Source organism: Cydia amplana, chromosome 21 (genome assembly GCF_948474715.1).
Source record: "Cydia amplana chromosome 21, ilCydAmpl1.1, whole genome shotgun sequence".
NCBI classification, from domain to species: Eukaryota; Metazoa; Arthropoda; class Insecta; order Lepidoptera; family Tortricidae; genus Cydia; species Cydia amplana.
The window spans coordinates 10725344-10742694 of record NC_086089.1 but is presented as its reverse complement, the minus strand read 5'-3'; the positions used below and the strand labels follow the sequence as shown (position 1 = coordinate 10742694).

Sequence of the window (17351 nt, the reverse complement as noted above, 5' to 3'; positions counted from 1 at the left end):
TCTTGTGTCAAAATTTGACATTAGCAATCCGCAGTTAGGTTACAACCAAACCAAACCATTATAAACCTTAAAATAGTAATAAAACAAAGTTGATTTTTGTTGAATTATTGGTTGTACGTTGTACCAAATGATATTATCCGCACTTGATGAACATGCGATTCAATCAACTGTTGAATTGAAGTGGACGCGAAATCTGACTACAGTTCTATATGTCGAATAGGGGCCCTACTGGCTGATGCTAATATAACTTTAAGCGTACCTAAGCGCGGTATTCCACTGTCCAATTTCTTTATCCAATGTGCATTACGTCTCACTCTCTCATTAAACAAAATGTGAGATGTAAATATGTACACACCAAGATATTTGACAGATGGAATACCATTCTAAGCATCTAAGCGGCATTCTAGAGCTGTGGAGTCAGCCAATTTTTTAGGGTTCCCTACCTCAAAAGGAAAACACGGAACCCGAATATCAAAAGGGCACAATTAAACAACCTAAATATAAGCTGAATACAAAAGGACTTCCCTGTGGCCATAATACCAAGGCTGTAGTTATGTATCTTTGATTCTATTGTCTGAGCGACTGACGAATTCTGAATCGCACTTGAATTGTGAGCTCCTTAACAGACACTTGTACAGTTTTACAGACTTACGCAGCGTACTACGTAGGCGAACAACACGCGAACGCGAAGCGAAGCGATGCGGCGCGGGGTGAATCAATCCTCTTTGATACCTATAGAAGTGTCCTACGTGGGCGATCTCGTTGCGAACGCGAACGCCGTGGGCCCGTCGCGCCGCGCCGAGCCGCTTCGCTTCGCGTTCGCGTGTTGTTCGCGTACGTTAGCCTCTTGAGACCCAGAAGCATTTGTTTTGTTTTTGAATTTGGAACCCTTAGTTACTCAATGAAAGTTCAAAATATTTTTGGAATATATGTACTAAAAATTATACGCAGGGTCTTAGGACGTTAAGACAAAAGTGGAGGACCCGTGCACAGTTGCCTAAATTTTCACACAAACGTGGTCCTCATTTTCCTCTCTGGATAGTTGGATACCTATTAACCCTTTACTGGCATACGAAGCCATATATGGCGGATATGATATTAAACTCTGTTGACAGCTATTAAAGTTCAAATTTCAACAAATATTTTTCCTGATATTTGTTTGTTTTTCTATGTACCGTAAAATGGGGTGAGTAGGGACAAAACTGACATTCAAACCCCCGTCAAACTTTATTTTTATATGTCGCAAACTTATTTTTATACATAATAAATGTTCCGGTCATTTGTATTTTAGTTTTTTTATGATTTTGAGTAGTTCCATTTAATAACTTTAAAGATAAACACGAAATAGTAGGAAATCCCAGGTCACCCCGTAGTTGGGGTGAGGAGGGATTTCCTACTAAGCTGAGTTTTGAAAATTGTTGGATCGACACTTTGGGATTATGAACATTATAATATAATAGCTTGTTTGTTATTAGAATTAGTAGTTTATGTGACTGCTACATAATGAGAGGCATTAAAATTCGAATGTGGGTTTAAGAAACGAACGTTAGTGAGTTTCTTAAAAGGATCACACGAGTGTTTTAATGCCTAATTATGTACAGTAACATACACTACTTTATCTTATACTTAAATCTAACTAAAAGATAAACTGTACGTCAAATGACGGTGAATGAAAACTTTTTTCACGCATGTCACACATCCGTAGTTTTTTTAAATTCCTAGACAAAAGAATGATGACCCTATTCTCATGTCACTCGAGATCAAATATCGTGCGGTTTATATTAAAAAAATATACTAAATTGACGTTTCGTATCGATAACTGTTTTAATATCTATGGATACTAGAATAGAGACCCACTTGAGTTTTGACTGCTGTTCCCAATTTAAACTCATAACCTTACAAAAATCTATAACGTTATGTACATTAATAGTACATTATTGTCGAGGTTCGGAAGTAGCTACTTGCAGGCTGAGGATTCGTTTTAAACGGACGACCTTGGGAGTCCGTTTAATTGAATCCGAAGCCAGCAAGTAGCCTTCCAGCCGAGTCATATATAGTGCTTTTCTCAAAAATGGTGCAAGAAATAGAAATATTTTACAGAACTTACAGAAGCAACGTTCTAATTTTCACAGAAAAAAATACAACCATTAAAAAAATTTGCTTGCCGCCTTTAAAAAAAAAGAAGTGTATTTTTCTGCTTAAAATACGCCAACCTATTTGAGACACCTAAATAGTCGCGGTACCAACATTAAGCCTGTAACAGACTATCGCACCGCACCGCGACCTTGGAGCGTCGCACCCATAAGTGAGAGCGAGAAAGAGATATCTGTTTCACCCATAAGTGAGAGGGAGAAAGAGATATCTGTTTCTCGCTCTCACTTCTCACTTATGGGTGCGACGCTCCAAGGTCGCGGTGCGGTGCGATAGTCTGTTATAGGCTTTATAATAATAAGTGTTGATCATCTGTTTGGCTGTTTAAGGGACCTATGCCTTCATTTGATATGGCCATTTATAGTAGTTTATGCAACAGTGATATAATAAGGGTTCTTAAAATTCAAGGGTCGAAGTTACAAAACGAGACGTAGTCGAGTTTTGTAAAAAAAGACCCGAGAATTTTAAGAACCAATTATGAGCTGTTGCATACATTACTTTTTCTATGACAGCTGCAGCAAAAAAAAAAAAAAAAAAAAAAAAAAAAAGAGTTATTATAAAAAAAAGAGTTATTATTAAAAAAAAGAGTTATTAGTAAAAAAAAAGAGTTATTATTTAAAAAAAATTGAGTTATTATTAAAAAAAAAAAGAGTTATTATTGTAAATGAAAACATACCTCTTTCAATCAAGATGATCGGAACTTGTATCTTTAAAAAAAATAAAGCAGTTGTATTATACTCATAAGATGACTGCTAGCAGTCATCTTATGAGCCTATAGACAAAGCATTCAAATGACATTGCTTTAGATATCACTGTCAGTCATTTAATTGACACATTTAAGTGCTGGAGTAGAAAAAAGTTTTAAAAAGTTTGGAACTCGTTAAATAATGGAATTTGTATGCGACATTGCAGTCCCGAAATCGAGACTGCAATGTTTTTAACTTTTTAATTTTTTGAATGACCATAAACTACGCACTTCGCGACCTATTTTTTAACCGGCAACGTCGACTTTGCCGTCCATTTTTGAGAAAAGTACTAATTTTCCTACTACCACAAATAAGAAAGTTCTCATAGTAAAATTGGTTGTAATAAAGCTTGTCATTTCCTACGGTTTCTGAACGCATTATAGAGCACTAATGACATGTGTGTAGATAAATATAATTTACGTAGCACTAGCCTTTAAAAACCAACTCACCCCTCTGTCATCCCTTGTCGCCCCATTCATAACCCAACTGCCCTCGTAATCCCTACTTACCCCATTTTACGGTATGCCTTGAGCCATTAGACATTAAGTCCACCATGTGTACCTTTTTTAATAATACAATAACAAAGTTTTAATAAATAAATATAGTGTACACTGTACAGTAATATTGTTTATTTATATAAGTATTAATCTATTTTAAGCTAAATTTTCCTGAAATCTATTTTAATTAATTGAATCACTTTTAGATAAAAATGGATTGTTGCACAGCGTGTCATATAAAAGCTCTAAACATTTTACAACCAGGTTGTACAACGTAAAACACGTTCGAAATGTGTTGTAAAAATTGATACATTGTAATGTACCGCTTTTCATCGATGAAATACATTTTAGTATCTACTTTGTTACTCACTGTAGTACTTAGTACTATTATTTATTCTGTGACTGTAGTAGCTTCTTTGTGCTTTGAAAAAATGATAAACTCGAGACAGCGTAAGGCGATCACGTGACCGTAAGATTTAGATGACCACTCATTTAGATGGCATTTAAATCAATAAAGAAAAACTCAATGACATTACATGAAAAAGGTTCTAATCTTGTACGGGCTGAAATACGAGGATCTCACAGTTACATTCTAACTTTATATCACTCAAATATAATTCAATAAAGCTACATCTTGATGAAATCGCTAATAAAAGTGAACTCTAGTACTGGTGAATAAAGCTCAAAATATTATGACCAAATATATTTAGATGCGAGGTCTGCAAGGTAACTTTACAATTTCTATTCGAATTTTAAACAATTAACGCTACAAATTTAAGCTCACTGGCAAGCAATTTCGGAACTAGAGACAAACCAAAGAAAGTCTGCAGCGCTAGATTAAAAGTAGTTTTTAAAAATCAGTATGCGACAACACCACAGAAAATGGATTAAATAGTCTTGATACTTGTGAAATTTCTACCATATTTACCGTCTATGAAAAAATTAAGCTGTATGCACAGCTTAATTTTTATGGTAAAATAAATTTCATTCCAACAATAGATGTCACTATTAATATGTAGACATATACTAATATTGATAAATAATATTGGGAGAATGTGACATTTGGCTTCATCAAAATTAATAAGCTTTTGTAATATCCGCGACGGCGGTAAATAGGCACAGAGGGCCTACCGCGAACACCGAAGTTCTCAATATGCGAGCATCTTTCTCTTTTACTCCCATTAAGGCGTAATTAGATTGACAGAGAAATTGCCCGCAATTTGCGAACTGAAGTTTTCGGAAAAACGAAATAAACCATTAAAACAATAAACATATATTAAAAATTAATTTTAGCTTTAACTAGTACCTACTACCCATGCCATGAGGTTGTGGGTTCGAGCTCAAAACCCGGCTAGTACCAATGAGTTTCTCGAAATGTTAGAGGAAGTTCATAAGTATGCCTATACCTATTAGGTGTGTTCAATTTGCTGTGAAACCTTAGTCTAAACCAATATTATATTATCTAAGTAGGTACATATGGTGAAGTATTAAGATGTTTCATTCCACTTACCCGTCATCAACTCCAAATTTTGTAAACATTGTCGTTTTTCAGCTTGAATCGCCTCGTGCTGAATTTTTACAAGTGTAAAATTATTCGTCATGCGGAAAAGTAACTCCCGCACGCCGGTTTTGTAAGGTTTCACCATGTTTATTCCGTTCATCACAAAACACAATGAATATTTAAACGATTTTGACAAACAGATACCATAGTGCATGACGTTTACTGACTGCTTAAAAAACATTGCCATATGTAGTTTTTTAATTCGATGTCAAATTATTGCGCTGCAGACTTTCTTTGGTTTGTCTCTAAAGTGTTTCAATAGAAAGGAGGATGGGTCAATTATACATAGTGCTGCAGACATTTTGGACTAGTCATTGAGTTTTCACTTCTGTCGGCACTCCCGTAGTGCAACCCGTTGTTTTTTTATACTATATAGTGATTGTCCTCTTACGTTTTCTTTAAACATTATCACCTTATTAAATGACACCAATTGTTTGTTTGCAGCGTCGGCGCTGCCGTCGCCGACGACGGCCGACGACGACGACGACGAGGACGACACGACGCCGTCGTCGGCGGACGACGGGCGCATCTACAAGAACCCGCGGAACTCGCCGTCGGCGCAGTGTCCCCGGGACGAGGAACAAGCCACATTGCTGGTACGTATTTAATATTATTGAAGCCTATAGAGGGGATCGGAGTGCAATCAAAACATTCACCACATAGGGCCACTTACGCGTACCAGGGTTAGCCAACAAACCCAGAGTTAACAGTACAGTTTAACCTAGTATAAATGGTCAAATCCGAGTTACTTGGCTAACTCTGGAACGCGCAAGTGGTCTTAAACAAACAAACACACAGATTAATCATTTTTTTACGTAAAATAGCGCTTTTAATTATTTTAACATAAAATAAATCAAACAGGAGGCTTTGACTCTGACATGTGACATCAGACGTTGGTCATTCATACAAAGTTCACAGTGACAAATCATTTTGACGTTTAATTAAAAGTAAATCGAGTGTGCCAGTCCAATTCCATATTAGTGCATGTTTTCAAGTAGTATGTAAGACAAAAGTCCATCGCTAATGACGACGACGAGGTCGACACGACGCCGTCGTCGCCGTACGACGGGCGCATCTACAAGAACCCGCGGAACTCGCCGTTGGCGCAGTGTCCCCGGGACGAGGAACAAGCCACATTGCTGGTACGTACCGTAGGTTATGTGTAAGAGTGACAGAGACAGCACTACTACAGGCGGACGACGGGCGCATCTACAAGAACCCGCGGAACTCGCCGTCGGCGCAGTGTCCCCGGGACGAGGAACAAGCCACATTGCTGGTACGTACCGTAGGTTATGTGTAAGAGTGACAGAGACAGCACTACTACAGTCGGACGACGGGCGCATCTACAAGAACCCGCGGAACTCGCCGTCGGCGCAGTGTCCCCGGGACGAGGAACAAGCCACATTGCTGGTACGTACCGTAGGTTATGTGTAAGAGTGACAGAGGCAGCACTACTACAGGCGGACGACGGGCGCATCTACAAGAACCCGCGGAACTCGCCGTCGGCGCAGTGTCCCCGGGACGAGGAACAAGCCACATTGCTGGTACGTACCGTAGGTTATGTGTAAGAGTGACAGAGGCAGCACTACTACAGGCGGACGACGGGCGCATCTACAAGAACCCGCGGAACTCGCCGTCGGCGCAGTGTCCCTGGGACGAGGAACAAGCCACATTGCTGGTACGTACCGTAGGTTATGTGTAAGAGTGACAGAGACAGCACTACTACAGTCGGACGACGCGCGCATCTACAAGAACCCGCGGAACTCGCCGTCGGCGCAGTGTCCCCGGGACGAGGAACAAGCCACATTGCTGGTACGTACCGTAGGTTATGTGTAAGAGTGACAGAGACAGCACTACTACAGTCGGACGACGGGCGCATCTACAAGAACCCGCGAAACTCGCCGTCGGCGCAGTGTCCCCGGGACGAGGAACAAGCCACATTGCTGGTACGTACCGTAGGTTATGTGTAAGAGTGACAGAGGCAGCACTACTACAGGCGGACGACGGGCGCATCTACAAGAACCCGCGGAACTCGCCGTCGGCGCAGTGTCCCCGGGACGAGGATCAAGCCACATTGCTGGTACGTAAGTATGAAAGATTATTGAAGACTAAATTCGTTATTACGTAACTTTGCCTTAACTAACATAGGTGAAGTTGTGGACGGATGGCGAAGTTATAGGTTCTTTATTACATTTTTTTTTAGCTTTTTACTGTTTTTACACAGTTTAATTTTATTGTGAACTAACGACCCGCCCCGGCTTCGCACGGGTTAACAAATTATACATAAACCTTCCTCTTAAATCACTCTATCTATTAAATAAACCGCATCAAAATCCGTTGCGTAGTTTTAAAGATCTAAGCATACATAGGGACAGACAGACAGCGGGAAGCGACTTTGTTTTATACTATGTAGTGATTCAATGGATATCCATTTCTTGGTAAAATATTATTTAAATATTTTACTTGCGCGAAGTTGGGCGCCTATGGCGGAATTAGGGTTCCTTACGGTACAGTCACCTGCAATATTATGTTACAGAACGAAGGCCGCAAAAATATCTGACACGATCATATTTGTAGCGCAATAAGAGCGCGTAACATATTTTTGCGGCCTTCGTTGTGTAACATATTATTGCAGGCGACTGTAGTTACATACTTTTGCCAACCCCATTTCAATGAGCTACGGGGTTTGGCAATTAATCTACGTTTGATAGACACTGATACTTTTGAGCAACATACAGTCAGCAGCAGAAGTTGCTAAGCGGGCGAGGTGTTCAAAATGATCTTGACGCGACTTTATTGTTAAGAGAATAAGAGCGCGTCAAGGTAATTTTGAACACCTCGCCCGCTTAGGGCGCTTAGCAACTTCTGCTTCTGACTGAACCTACTATCAATTCAGTGGTGGTGGTAGTGCTTAAGCCTCTTGAAACTAAGCTAAGTCTGAACTGAAACACTGGAAGCTAGATCGGTTTGGCTAAGTACTTGGAAACTGGCTCAGGCAATGCCTTAGGTTAGCTTAGAGTTAGGTATCTCTTAGATATTTGTATATCTTTAAACGTATCGATTCGCCATTTTTAAATGCCTCAAGGAATTCTTTTATAATTTTTTTTACATATTCATGTGACCGGCTGACTGTTTTTCCACCGCGATCCATTTTTTTTTAGGGTTCCGTACCCAAAGGGTAAAAACGGGACCATATTACTAAGACTCCACTGTCCGTCTGTCTGTCTGTAAGTAGTGTCCTTACTTTAACTGACCTATTTGTTTGCAGCGTCAAAAATGTCTACGCAAGTGCTCGTCCGACGAAGATTGCAAGAGTAAGAAGAAAAAGTGTCTCTGTGACGGCACCTGCGGCATGTCCTGCATCAAGCCAGGTCAGTCAATAGTATAGTATAGTCATACTATTACTTATTCTGTGGTATAGTGTTTCGTTTTTAAAACTAGTGCCCACGCCAATTACTGGGATTCGTTGCCAAGCGGACCCCATGCAGGCTCCCATGAGCCGTGGCAAAATGCCGGGACAACGCGAGGAAGATGATGAGTGTTTCGTTTTTAAAGTTCCGTACCCAAAGGGAACCTATTACTTCGCTGTCCGTCTGTCTGTCCGTCTGTCTGTCACTAGGCTGTATCTCATGAACCGTGATAGCTAAACAGTTGACATTTTACAGAGGATATATTTCTGCCGGTATAACAACAAATACTCTTCTTCTTCCTCTCTTTTGCCACGGTTCATGGGAGCCTGGGGTCCGCTTGACAACTAATCCCATGATTTGACGTAGGCACTAGTTTTTACGAAAGCGACTGCCATCTGACCTTCCAACCCAGAAGGGAAACTAGTAAATAACTGGTAAATAACAACAAATATTAAAAACAGAATAAATATTTAAGTGGGGCTTCCATACAACAAACGTGAATTTTTTTCTTGCCGTTTTTTGCGTAATGGTACGGAACCCTTCGTGCCCGAGTCCGACCCTTACACAACGAAGGCCGCAAAAATATTTGAAATCGCCCTTTTAGAATTACTTGCTTTTCGCATTTGTACACAAATAATTAAAAAAAAAACGAAAAGGCTTAAGTACCTACTTAGAAAAATATGACAGTAATTAAATCCTACAACCACAAATTATATATTTATTTTTCCCAAACATAACCTGAAGCGACATCATAATAGGTATAACCTAAAGCTGTAAAAAGCACATATAAAACTTATAATACGGCCCGGTGAAACGACTTGCAGAAATCCACAATACGCCGCCATTTTTGCCAAGTGAAATAAATTGGATTCGTCAAGAATAAGGCAGGGAAGGCAGGTCGTAGATTACTTCGTCTAGATTCTGCGTTTTGAAATACAAGTAGACTGATTCTTACGACGAGACAGTCCCCTCTAGGATAGTGGAGACAGAACAGCCTCGCACGTGATGCTAGATTGCAGCGGAGTGACTCCATACAGGGCAAAACATCTCCTACTCAACATCAAAGGTTAATTGAGTAGTTGGGCTGGCCCTACCCCCGCCACGCAAGGTGCCGGTCGTCGAGTTGCAGAAAATCGCTCGAATTACAATACATAAACATAATTTTAAACATAATTTATTGAAGTGAAAACTTCTTTAGCGGCGCTGTGCACTTTTTGTGATGGGGAAAAAATTTTAAACTCGCGAGAGCGTAAGACGTAAGATGTTCCAACAAATAAGATGGAGAAAAAACGCCTCGGCTAGTCTGTTGGCCATGAGTAAGCCCATTTATAATATTAAATATTATTTATTCAAAAAACACGTATTTAATTGTTACGTTCGTATAAATCAAAGACTTAAGAATAGTGATATACATGTAAACCACATGTGCCTGAACTGAAGATAGGATTTCCTGTGTTTCAGGCGAGTGTGTGCAAATAACAATATATGTACTATACAAATACAGGCGACTATCAACTGGCTAATTAATATATCTATCGACTAACAATATATAACACAATACAATACAAGCGTTCACACGTCATTCCGGTGTATGAGCGTGTCAGCGCTATGCGCTTATATAGCGATGTCTCGCTCGCACACCGGATTGGCGTGTGGATCCGCATCCAATCTGCACACACTGGACGGTAAGAATTTCTTGACTTCGCCTATGAAAGCAATCAAGCGCGTGTGTTGTGTTTTGTATTCTAGCGGCTAGTTTTAAATGATCCATCTAGCGTGCGCGATCTATACGGTCGGTCAAATAAGGAAAAACTCGTAGTAATTAGTTCATGAAAAGTGGACGTTTTGTCGGCCTTTCCTTGCGGCATTTTAACTAAAGCTTTCAACTGACAGATAATTACAGGGAGTCCGTTAAAGTAGACTTTTAAAAGGCGGCTCTTCAAAATGTTTTCACATTTTATTCATATTGTGTTTATTTTGTGCGAACTTTTATTTACTTGTGAAACGTTTTACACACTAATCTGGGCGCGTAGCCAACGTGCCAATCGTTATGGTCTAAGAGCTAGCCACGGAAATAGGTATGCAATTTATAGAGCAACGAAATCCGTCTAGTTAGTATGCCATACTATCATTATTAATTAATCCGGGCGCCTGGCAGCTGTCTAGCGGTGGGTATGGGAGTGGATGGGCAACAAAGTGGTTGTAAAATCAATTAAAGGTGTGCAATTTATAAAGCTCTGTGTTTGGTGTGATATAATAGCTAATTATGTGTTTAATTCAAATATAAAAATGCCAGGCGTTTTATTTGGGGGAAAAGTAGTGCCAGGTGATGAAAATACACAATCACTTTGTGCGCCTGCAGGAAGTACTCACAATTGCTTTACGCATAGATTGTGAGTCAGGTGCAATTTGCTCGTGATCTTCCTACAGGCGCACAAGTAATTGTGTATTTTTATCGATTTTTATCACCTGGCACTACTTTTCCCCCAAATAAAACGCGTGGCATTGTTATATTTGAATTAAATACATAATTATCACACCAAACACAGAGCTCTATAAATTGCACACCTTCAATTGATTTTACAACCACTTTGTTGCCCATCCACTCCCACACCCACCGCTAGACAGCTGCCAGGCGCCCGGATTAATTAATAATGATAGTATGGCATACTAACTAGAGGGATTTCGTTGCTCTATAAATTGCATACCTATTGCCGTGGCTAGCTCTCAGGCTATTAACGCTCCGTAGCGTAGCATAGTCATATCTCTATCACTCTTCCACACTATAGTGCGACAGTGACAGTTGCGGTTCGTTCGCTACGGAGCGTTAACGATTGCACGTTGGCTACGCACCCTGGTGTGCGAGCAGGACATCGCTATATAAGGGCATAGAGCTGTCTCGCTCATACACCGAAGCAGAGTGCAGCCCTAGTAGCACGGTCGCATTTTTATCGTTTATCACCATGCCTGTCACGTTCTAACAAGTATGTAAGTGCGAAAGTGACGGGCATAGCGATAGCCGATAAAAATGGAACCGTGCTGAGGCCGCTGATATATATAGTATAGCCCATTTTACGCTTAACATCACCATCACGAAACGATTTGTTCTTTTTAGCACCAAAATAAATCTGTATCCTCCTCACACTAAAGTGTAATGAAAACGGGACACGTTGTACCGGAACATTCATATAAAATACCCCGTTTTGCATGCGTTTCAGTGTACTTGATAAAGTAGCAGCACCTGCGTGAAATCCGATGTGCCTGGCTTAGAATGAACCTAACCCTTTGATTAATACGCGACATGCCACACTGACAAATGGCCGGAGTGGCCTCTACAGCTTACATAACGACAGATAGGACACTTTTTACAAAAGGCACGGAATAAATAATAGTACTAGGTACAGAAGATTCACTCTCTAACAAAACGCGTCTATTACGACAGATATGACCGCTAGGTGGCGCAAGCGCGAGCAGGCGTCAGTTCCTTAGCTGGCTAGACACCAAAACTGGTGTGGGCCGCATGTACTTGTAGCGACGCGACGAAATCGCGGTGTGAGCCACGCCTGCAAAAAAGGTTTGATTTAGAAATCTGATGTGCCTGGCTTAGAATGAAACTAACACTTTGATTAATACGCGACACGCCACACTGACAAATCGCCAGAGGCCTCTACAGCCACATAATAAGTAATAGTAGTAATAGTAGTACCATACAGAAAGGACACTTCCTATAAAACCGAAGTTTGACAGTGATTCAGGGTCGCATCAACCATACAGAAAGGAATACTTCCTACAAACCCGAAGTTTGACAGCGATTCGGGGTCGCATCATGATATCCCTTTCTAACGTATGGCACTATCTATCCCTTTCGACTAATTAGGGTTGTAAAAATTCAATCTTATCTGTGGTGGAGAACTCACTTGGATTGACATGAGAACCTATGGTACTCTGCGCGTGACCTCGAATTCATACTTTCGCGTCGCACATCGCAGACGGTGCAAAAATCCAGGGCTGCTACACGCTCACCAACGGACGCAATTACGCTCGCTTTAATTATTACAACAAAAAAAAGACTTTTTTAACCATCGAGTTATTTACTTATGTGTAACTTAATCTTTGAAATAAGTTAAACCCCAATCTGTAAAAAACGATACTAATTTAACATTTCTAAGCACATTTGGACCTTACTACCTACGTTTAATTCATAGTTTGGTAATTATTTTACAATAAACAAAGTTATAAATACACGAAATCATTCCCGCACCGTAAACCCCGAAATGTTTATCACTCTTGCATATTTGAGCGATAAAGAGGCAGATAGCTGAGTTTTGATGGTATACTTACCACCTCTGGCGGTGGCGGCAAAACATTGCAGTTATACTCCCTATTATCGACCCGACTGAGCGGTCTGTTGTAATATGTGTCATTAGTACCTAGTGTGTAGATTAGTAGTGCAATTCGAGTGATTCGTTAGTAGCAGCGATTAGTACCATGTGCCCTTAACTTGGGGCGTGTACCCATTAATTACATACTCGCTTTTATACGGCAAATAATAGAGACAGATCCCCTAGTGTAAAAGTAAATTTCATTAGATAACTTGACGGACACATACGCGTTATGTCTATTTTTGTATGGGATTTTGAACAGCGCGCCAAGCGGGACGTTTTGGAAACTCAAAATCCCATACAAAATGACATTTAACGCAAACGCGTACGTCACGTCACGATATCGAATGAAATTTACACTAGGGGTACCTACTGTGATTAATAAGGTGTATTGGTAGTACCGAATGTCCAAAACCGTGAGATAATTCCGATATCATTCATTACCTATAATGGAATAGTGGGTGGTTTTCATCTGATTTTCGGAATTATCTGATTTACGTTAATTACCTGAATAGGTACACCTCATATTAGGTACATAAACGGCTCGATGCGAACCTTAAGATACGTCAAATATTACTTCTAGATACGATATGGATTCGATATATCAGTGTCAAAAGTGACGTTTTTGTTTGAAGAAATTTACATTGCCACATCGAATAACATTTCGATATAAAATTATAAAGGTATAACACAATTAAATATCCCAATTTTGCGAAATTAAACCAATTTAAATCCATTCGAAAATCAAACCTAACACAATGTAAATAAAGTCTGATTTCGTGAAGTTCGCGGAACGATGGTCTTTTGCTTTTAATAACATAAATATTCAGCAAACCTCGACGTAAGACATAAGACGAGTGGTATCGTAATGAATTATTCAAATCATATAATACTTGAGGTGATACTATGGGAAGTCACTTGAAACTCGCCTTTATTTAGGGTTGTAAGAAAATAAGGAATGTCCTGACAAAAGTCTGAATATAACCCTAAAAATACTGATATTTAGTCCGGCCACAGAATAAATAATAGTACTAGGTACAGAAGGATCACTCTCTAACAAAACGCGTCTGTTACGAAAGGTGTAACCGCTAGGTGGCGCAAGCGCGAGCAGGCGTCCGTTCTGTAGCGGTGCGCAGCAACATTGCTTAGGCCACAGAACAAGTGATATGTTCTGTGGCTTAGGCACCAACATTGGTGTGGGCCGCATGTACTAGTCGCGACGCGACGAAACACACCGTCCGGCTCTAAAGTTTCACACACTGTCATTTTTGATTTCTCAACCTTAAAAGGTTTTATCAAATAAGTACTCTTTTAGTAATCACGTACGTGTTGTGTGACTTGGAAAAGCGACCTTATGTTTTGGTAATAACCTTCTTTTTCTAGAATACATTTTTACAAATATGACCTTTTAGGTGCCCGTCTAAGCTGTCAGTATTACTTACATCATCATCTTCTTCGCGTTGTCCCGGCATTTTGCCACGGCTCATGGGAGCCTGGGGTCCGCTTGGCAACTAATCCCAGTAATTGGCGTGGGCTCTAGTTTTTACATACCGCAAAAGTATAAAACTTTGCCCTTTAATATAACTTTCTGAAGAACGTGAAGAAAGTGTATGTTACTACTTTTAGGTTATTTCGCTTTTACTGAACTGTGAAGCAGTGGGCAAAGTTATGTTAAACGGCAAAGTTTTATACTTTTACGGTACTTGTAGCTTGGACTTGTTTTATGCGGTTACTTTGGAAATGTTGTTAAATTATTTTGACACCTATTTTTAAGGGACTTTAAGCCCGGTTATTCGGGAGCATTAACTAAAATATCGATTTAGGTTTTTTTTGTGGGAAAATGTACGTTTTTGTACGTGTGTGTAGTTTATCACGTGCAGCCATTATTAGCGGAAATGTTATTGAAGGAAGTACCTACCTAATTATACATTAGTATGTAAATAAGGAAGTGGTGGCGCGAATGCTGAAATATGATAATTATTCAAATCCTAGACACTTGCCTTACATTCGTTATTTGCATAACTGCAAAGCTTGCAATGTTATGTCTTAATACTCTAAATATTAACTGACTTGCAATGCAACAAGGAGGTTTATAATGAAGTTTTAAGCCAGGGCACAGAATAAATAATAATACTAGGTACAGAAGATTCACTCTCTTATAAAACGCGTCTATTACGACAGATATGACTGCCGGGCACAGCACGGTTCCATTTTTATCGACTATCACTATGCCCGTCACTTTCGCACTTACATACTTGTTAGAACGTGACAGGCATGGTGACAAATGATAAAAAGCGGCCAAGTGCGAGTCGGACTCGCCCATGAAGGGTTCCGTATTTAGGCGATTTATGACGTATAAAAAAAAACTACTTACTAGATCTCGTTCAAACCAATTTTCGGTGGAAGTTTACATGGTAATGTACATCATATAGGTATTTTTTTTAGTTTTATCATTCTCTTATTTTAGAAGTTACAGGGGGGGGGGACTAGATATGAGCGCCGATAGGCATTTAGCCGGCGGCGGCGCGCCGGTCAAAATTGGTCGGCGGCGGCGGCGAATCGGCGGCGTGGCCTTGAAACACCTTCGATTCATGAAAAAAGAATTCAAACCAAAATTTTACCAAAAAGCCATGTTTTTGCTGTAAGAAAGTTATGAAACAAATGCATTTTTTATTCTCAAGAATAATTTATTGAATAATGGTACGAAAAAAAAAATTATATCGTATAAACTATGGACAAGCGGTATCGCGCGGCATCAGAGGCGGTCTTAATCTTGGCGAGGCTCTGGCCGGAAGATCTTAGCGAGGCCCTTATCTTTTGTGCTAAGTTAAAAATTGCGGATTGACTGTATCAGGGAAACGTCTTGTCAACAGTCCAAAGAAAATTGAGCTCCATCATTAACCAATATCGACCCAACAAAACCGATTTATGTCAAAAAGTGAGGCCCAAGGCCGAGCTCCACACCGAACACATGATACCACCGAACACCGAAGACATGATTTCGACGCCACCCAATGCTAGGCCAGAGGATGAGCATTGAGCTGCAGGTAAGCATACGGCTAAGAATCGAACGCCAAGTGTAAGCTTGGCTGACGGCCGAACGCCTGGAGCGCATATTGCGGCGCGCTTCTGTGCGAGGCCGAGCTGCAAGAGAGCAGAGCGAGGGCGCAGGCCGATAAAGACTGAAGCCATAGTGTTAAAGATCTGGAGCTTTCCTGCGGGCGCATTCGTGCGACATCAAAGGCCGAGCTGAAATGGAGCTAAGATCGGATAAGGACCAATACTCAAGCGTTTTAAAACAGGCCGAAAGTTGAGCTCCAAACAGGGCCAAAAACTTGCAGGTTCAGATAGCGGTATAATTCCATGCGAGCGATGCAAGGCCAAAGATTGAGCTGCGAGAGAGCAAAGCTTGAAATTTGAACAGTGGCCAAGTTTAAACGAGACCTGATTCCGACGCCCTTCCGTGCGAAGCCAACAAAGGCCGGACATTTAGACGTGGAAACGCTTAATATCTCAAAATTAACCCCATTTTATACCTTTTAAAGACGTTTAACCGTGCTTGCAATGGTTAACTTCGCGGTAAATGACGGATGGTTAGCTGGCAAAATTAGTTATGCATTGGATCGGTAATCCAAAGATGTGGGTTAGAGTCTCACGTTAGCCAGAGTTGACACAGTTAATTTTTTCATTGTGATTGACATATGTCTAGTGTATATACAATATATAAATTGTAATGTGGAACGTTCCACAATAAAAATGGAAGGAAATCACAATCAGGATGTTTATTACAAGCGTATTGATGTTAAAATTGATATTAATAATTTCGTTTCCCCAAGACTAGTAGCGCGGTTACTAAACACTCTAAACTAAACAGATAAGTTTGCATTTGCTTTCGATATTTTTGAATTATATGGGCCTAAAATACCTTTTGAATACCTATAAACTATTCGAAGTGGCGCCGTTAATGATCTAAACTCGATTGAAAATATATTATCTGATTCTGAAAGTAGTAGTAACTACCAAGGTCACGCCGATGCCACGCCGGTAGAGCAGCGTCGGCGGCGGCGGCGCGAAAATTTTGTCGGCGGCGGCGGCGCGCCGGCGCGGCGCTCATATCTAGGGGGGACACACATTTTACCACTTTGGAAGTGTCTCTCGCGCAAACTATTCAGTTTAGAAAAAAATGATATTAGAAACCTCAATATCATTTTTGAAGACCTATCCATAGATACCCCACACGTATGAGTTTGATGAAAAAAAATTTTTTGAGTTTCAGTTCGAAGTATGGGGAACCCCAAAAATTTATTGTTTTTTTTTCTATTTTTGTGTGAAAATCTTAATGCGGTTCACAGAATACATCTACTTACCAAGTTTCAACAGTATAGTTCTTATAGTTTCGGAGAAAAGTGGCTGTGACATACGGACGGACAGACAGACGGACAGACAGACATGACGAATCTATAAGGGTTCCGTTTTTTGCCATTTGGTTACGGAACCCTAAAAATGCGACCGTGCTACTAGGGCAGGAGGCGCAAGCGTGAGCAGGCGCCCCTTCCTTAGCGGTGCGCGGCAACTACTATGGCTAGACACCAAAATTGGTGTGG

At 40.4% G+C, this 17351-nt stretch overlaps 1 protein-coding gene across 1 annotated transcript in view; it reads left to right on the top strand.

Annotated features, from left to right (window-relative positions):
• LOC134657962 (uncharacterized) overlaps positions 1–17351 on the top strand; it is a 182156-nt gene that overhangs the window by 82200 nt on the left and 82605 nt on the right. The window contains exons 2-3 of the mRNA XM_063513567.1: positions 5400–5551; positions 8224–8326. Coding sequence (XP_063369637.1) covers positions 5400–5551; positions 8224–8326 — 255 coding nt within the window. The remainder of the gene's footprint in view (positions 1–5399; positions 5552–8223; positions 8327–17351) is intronic.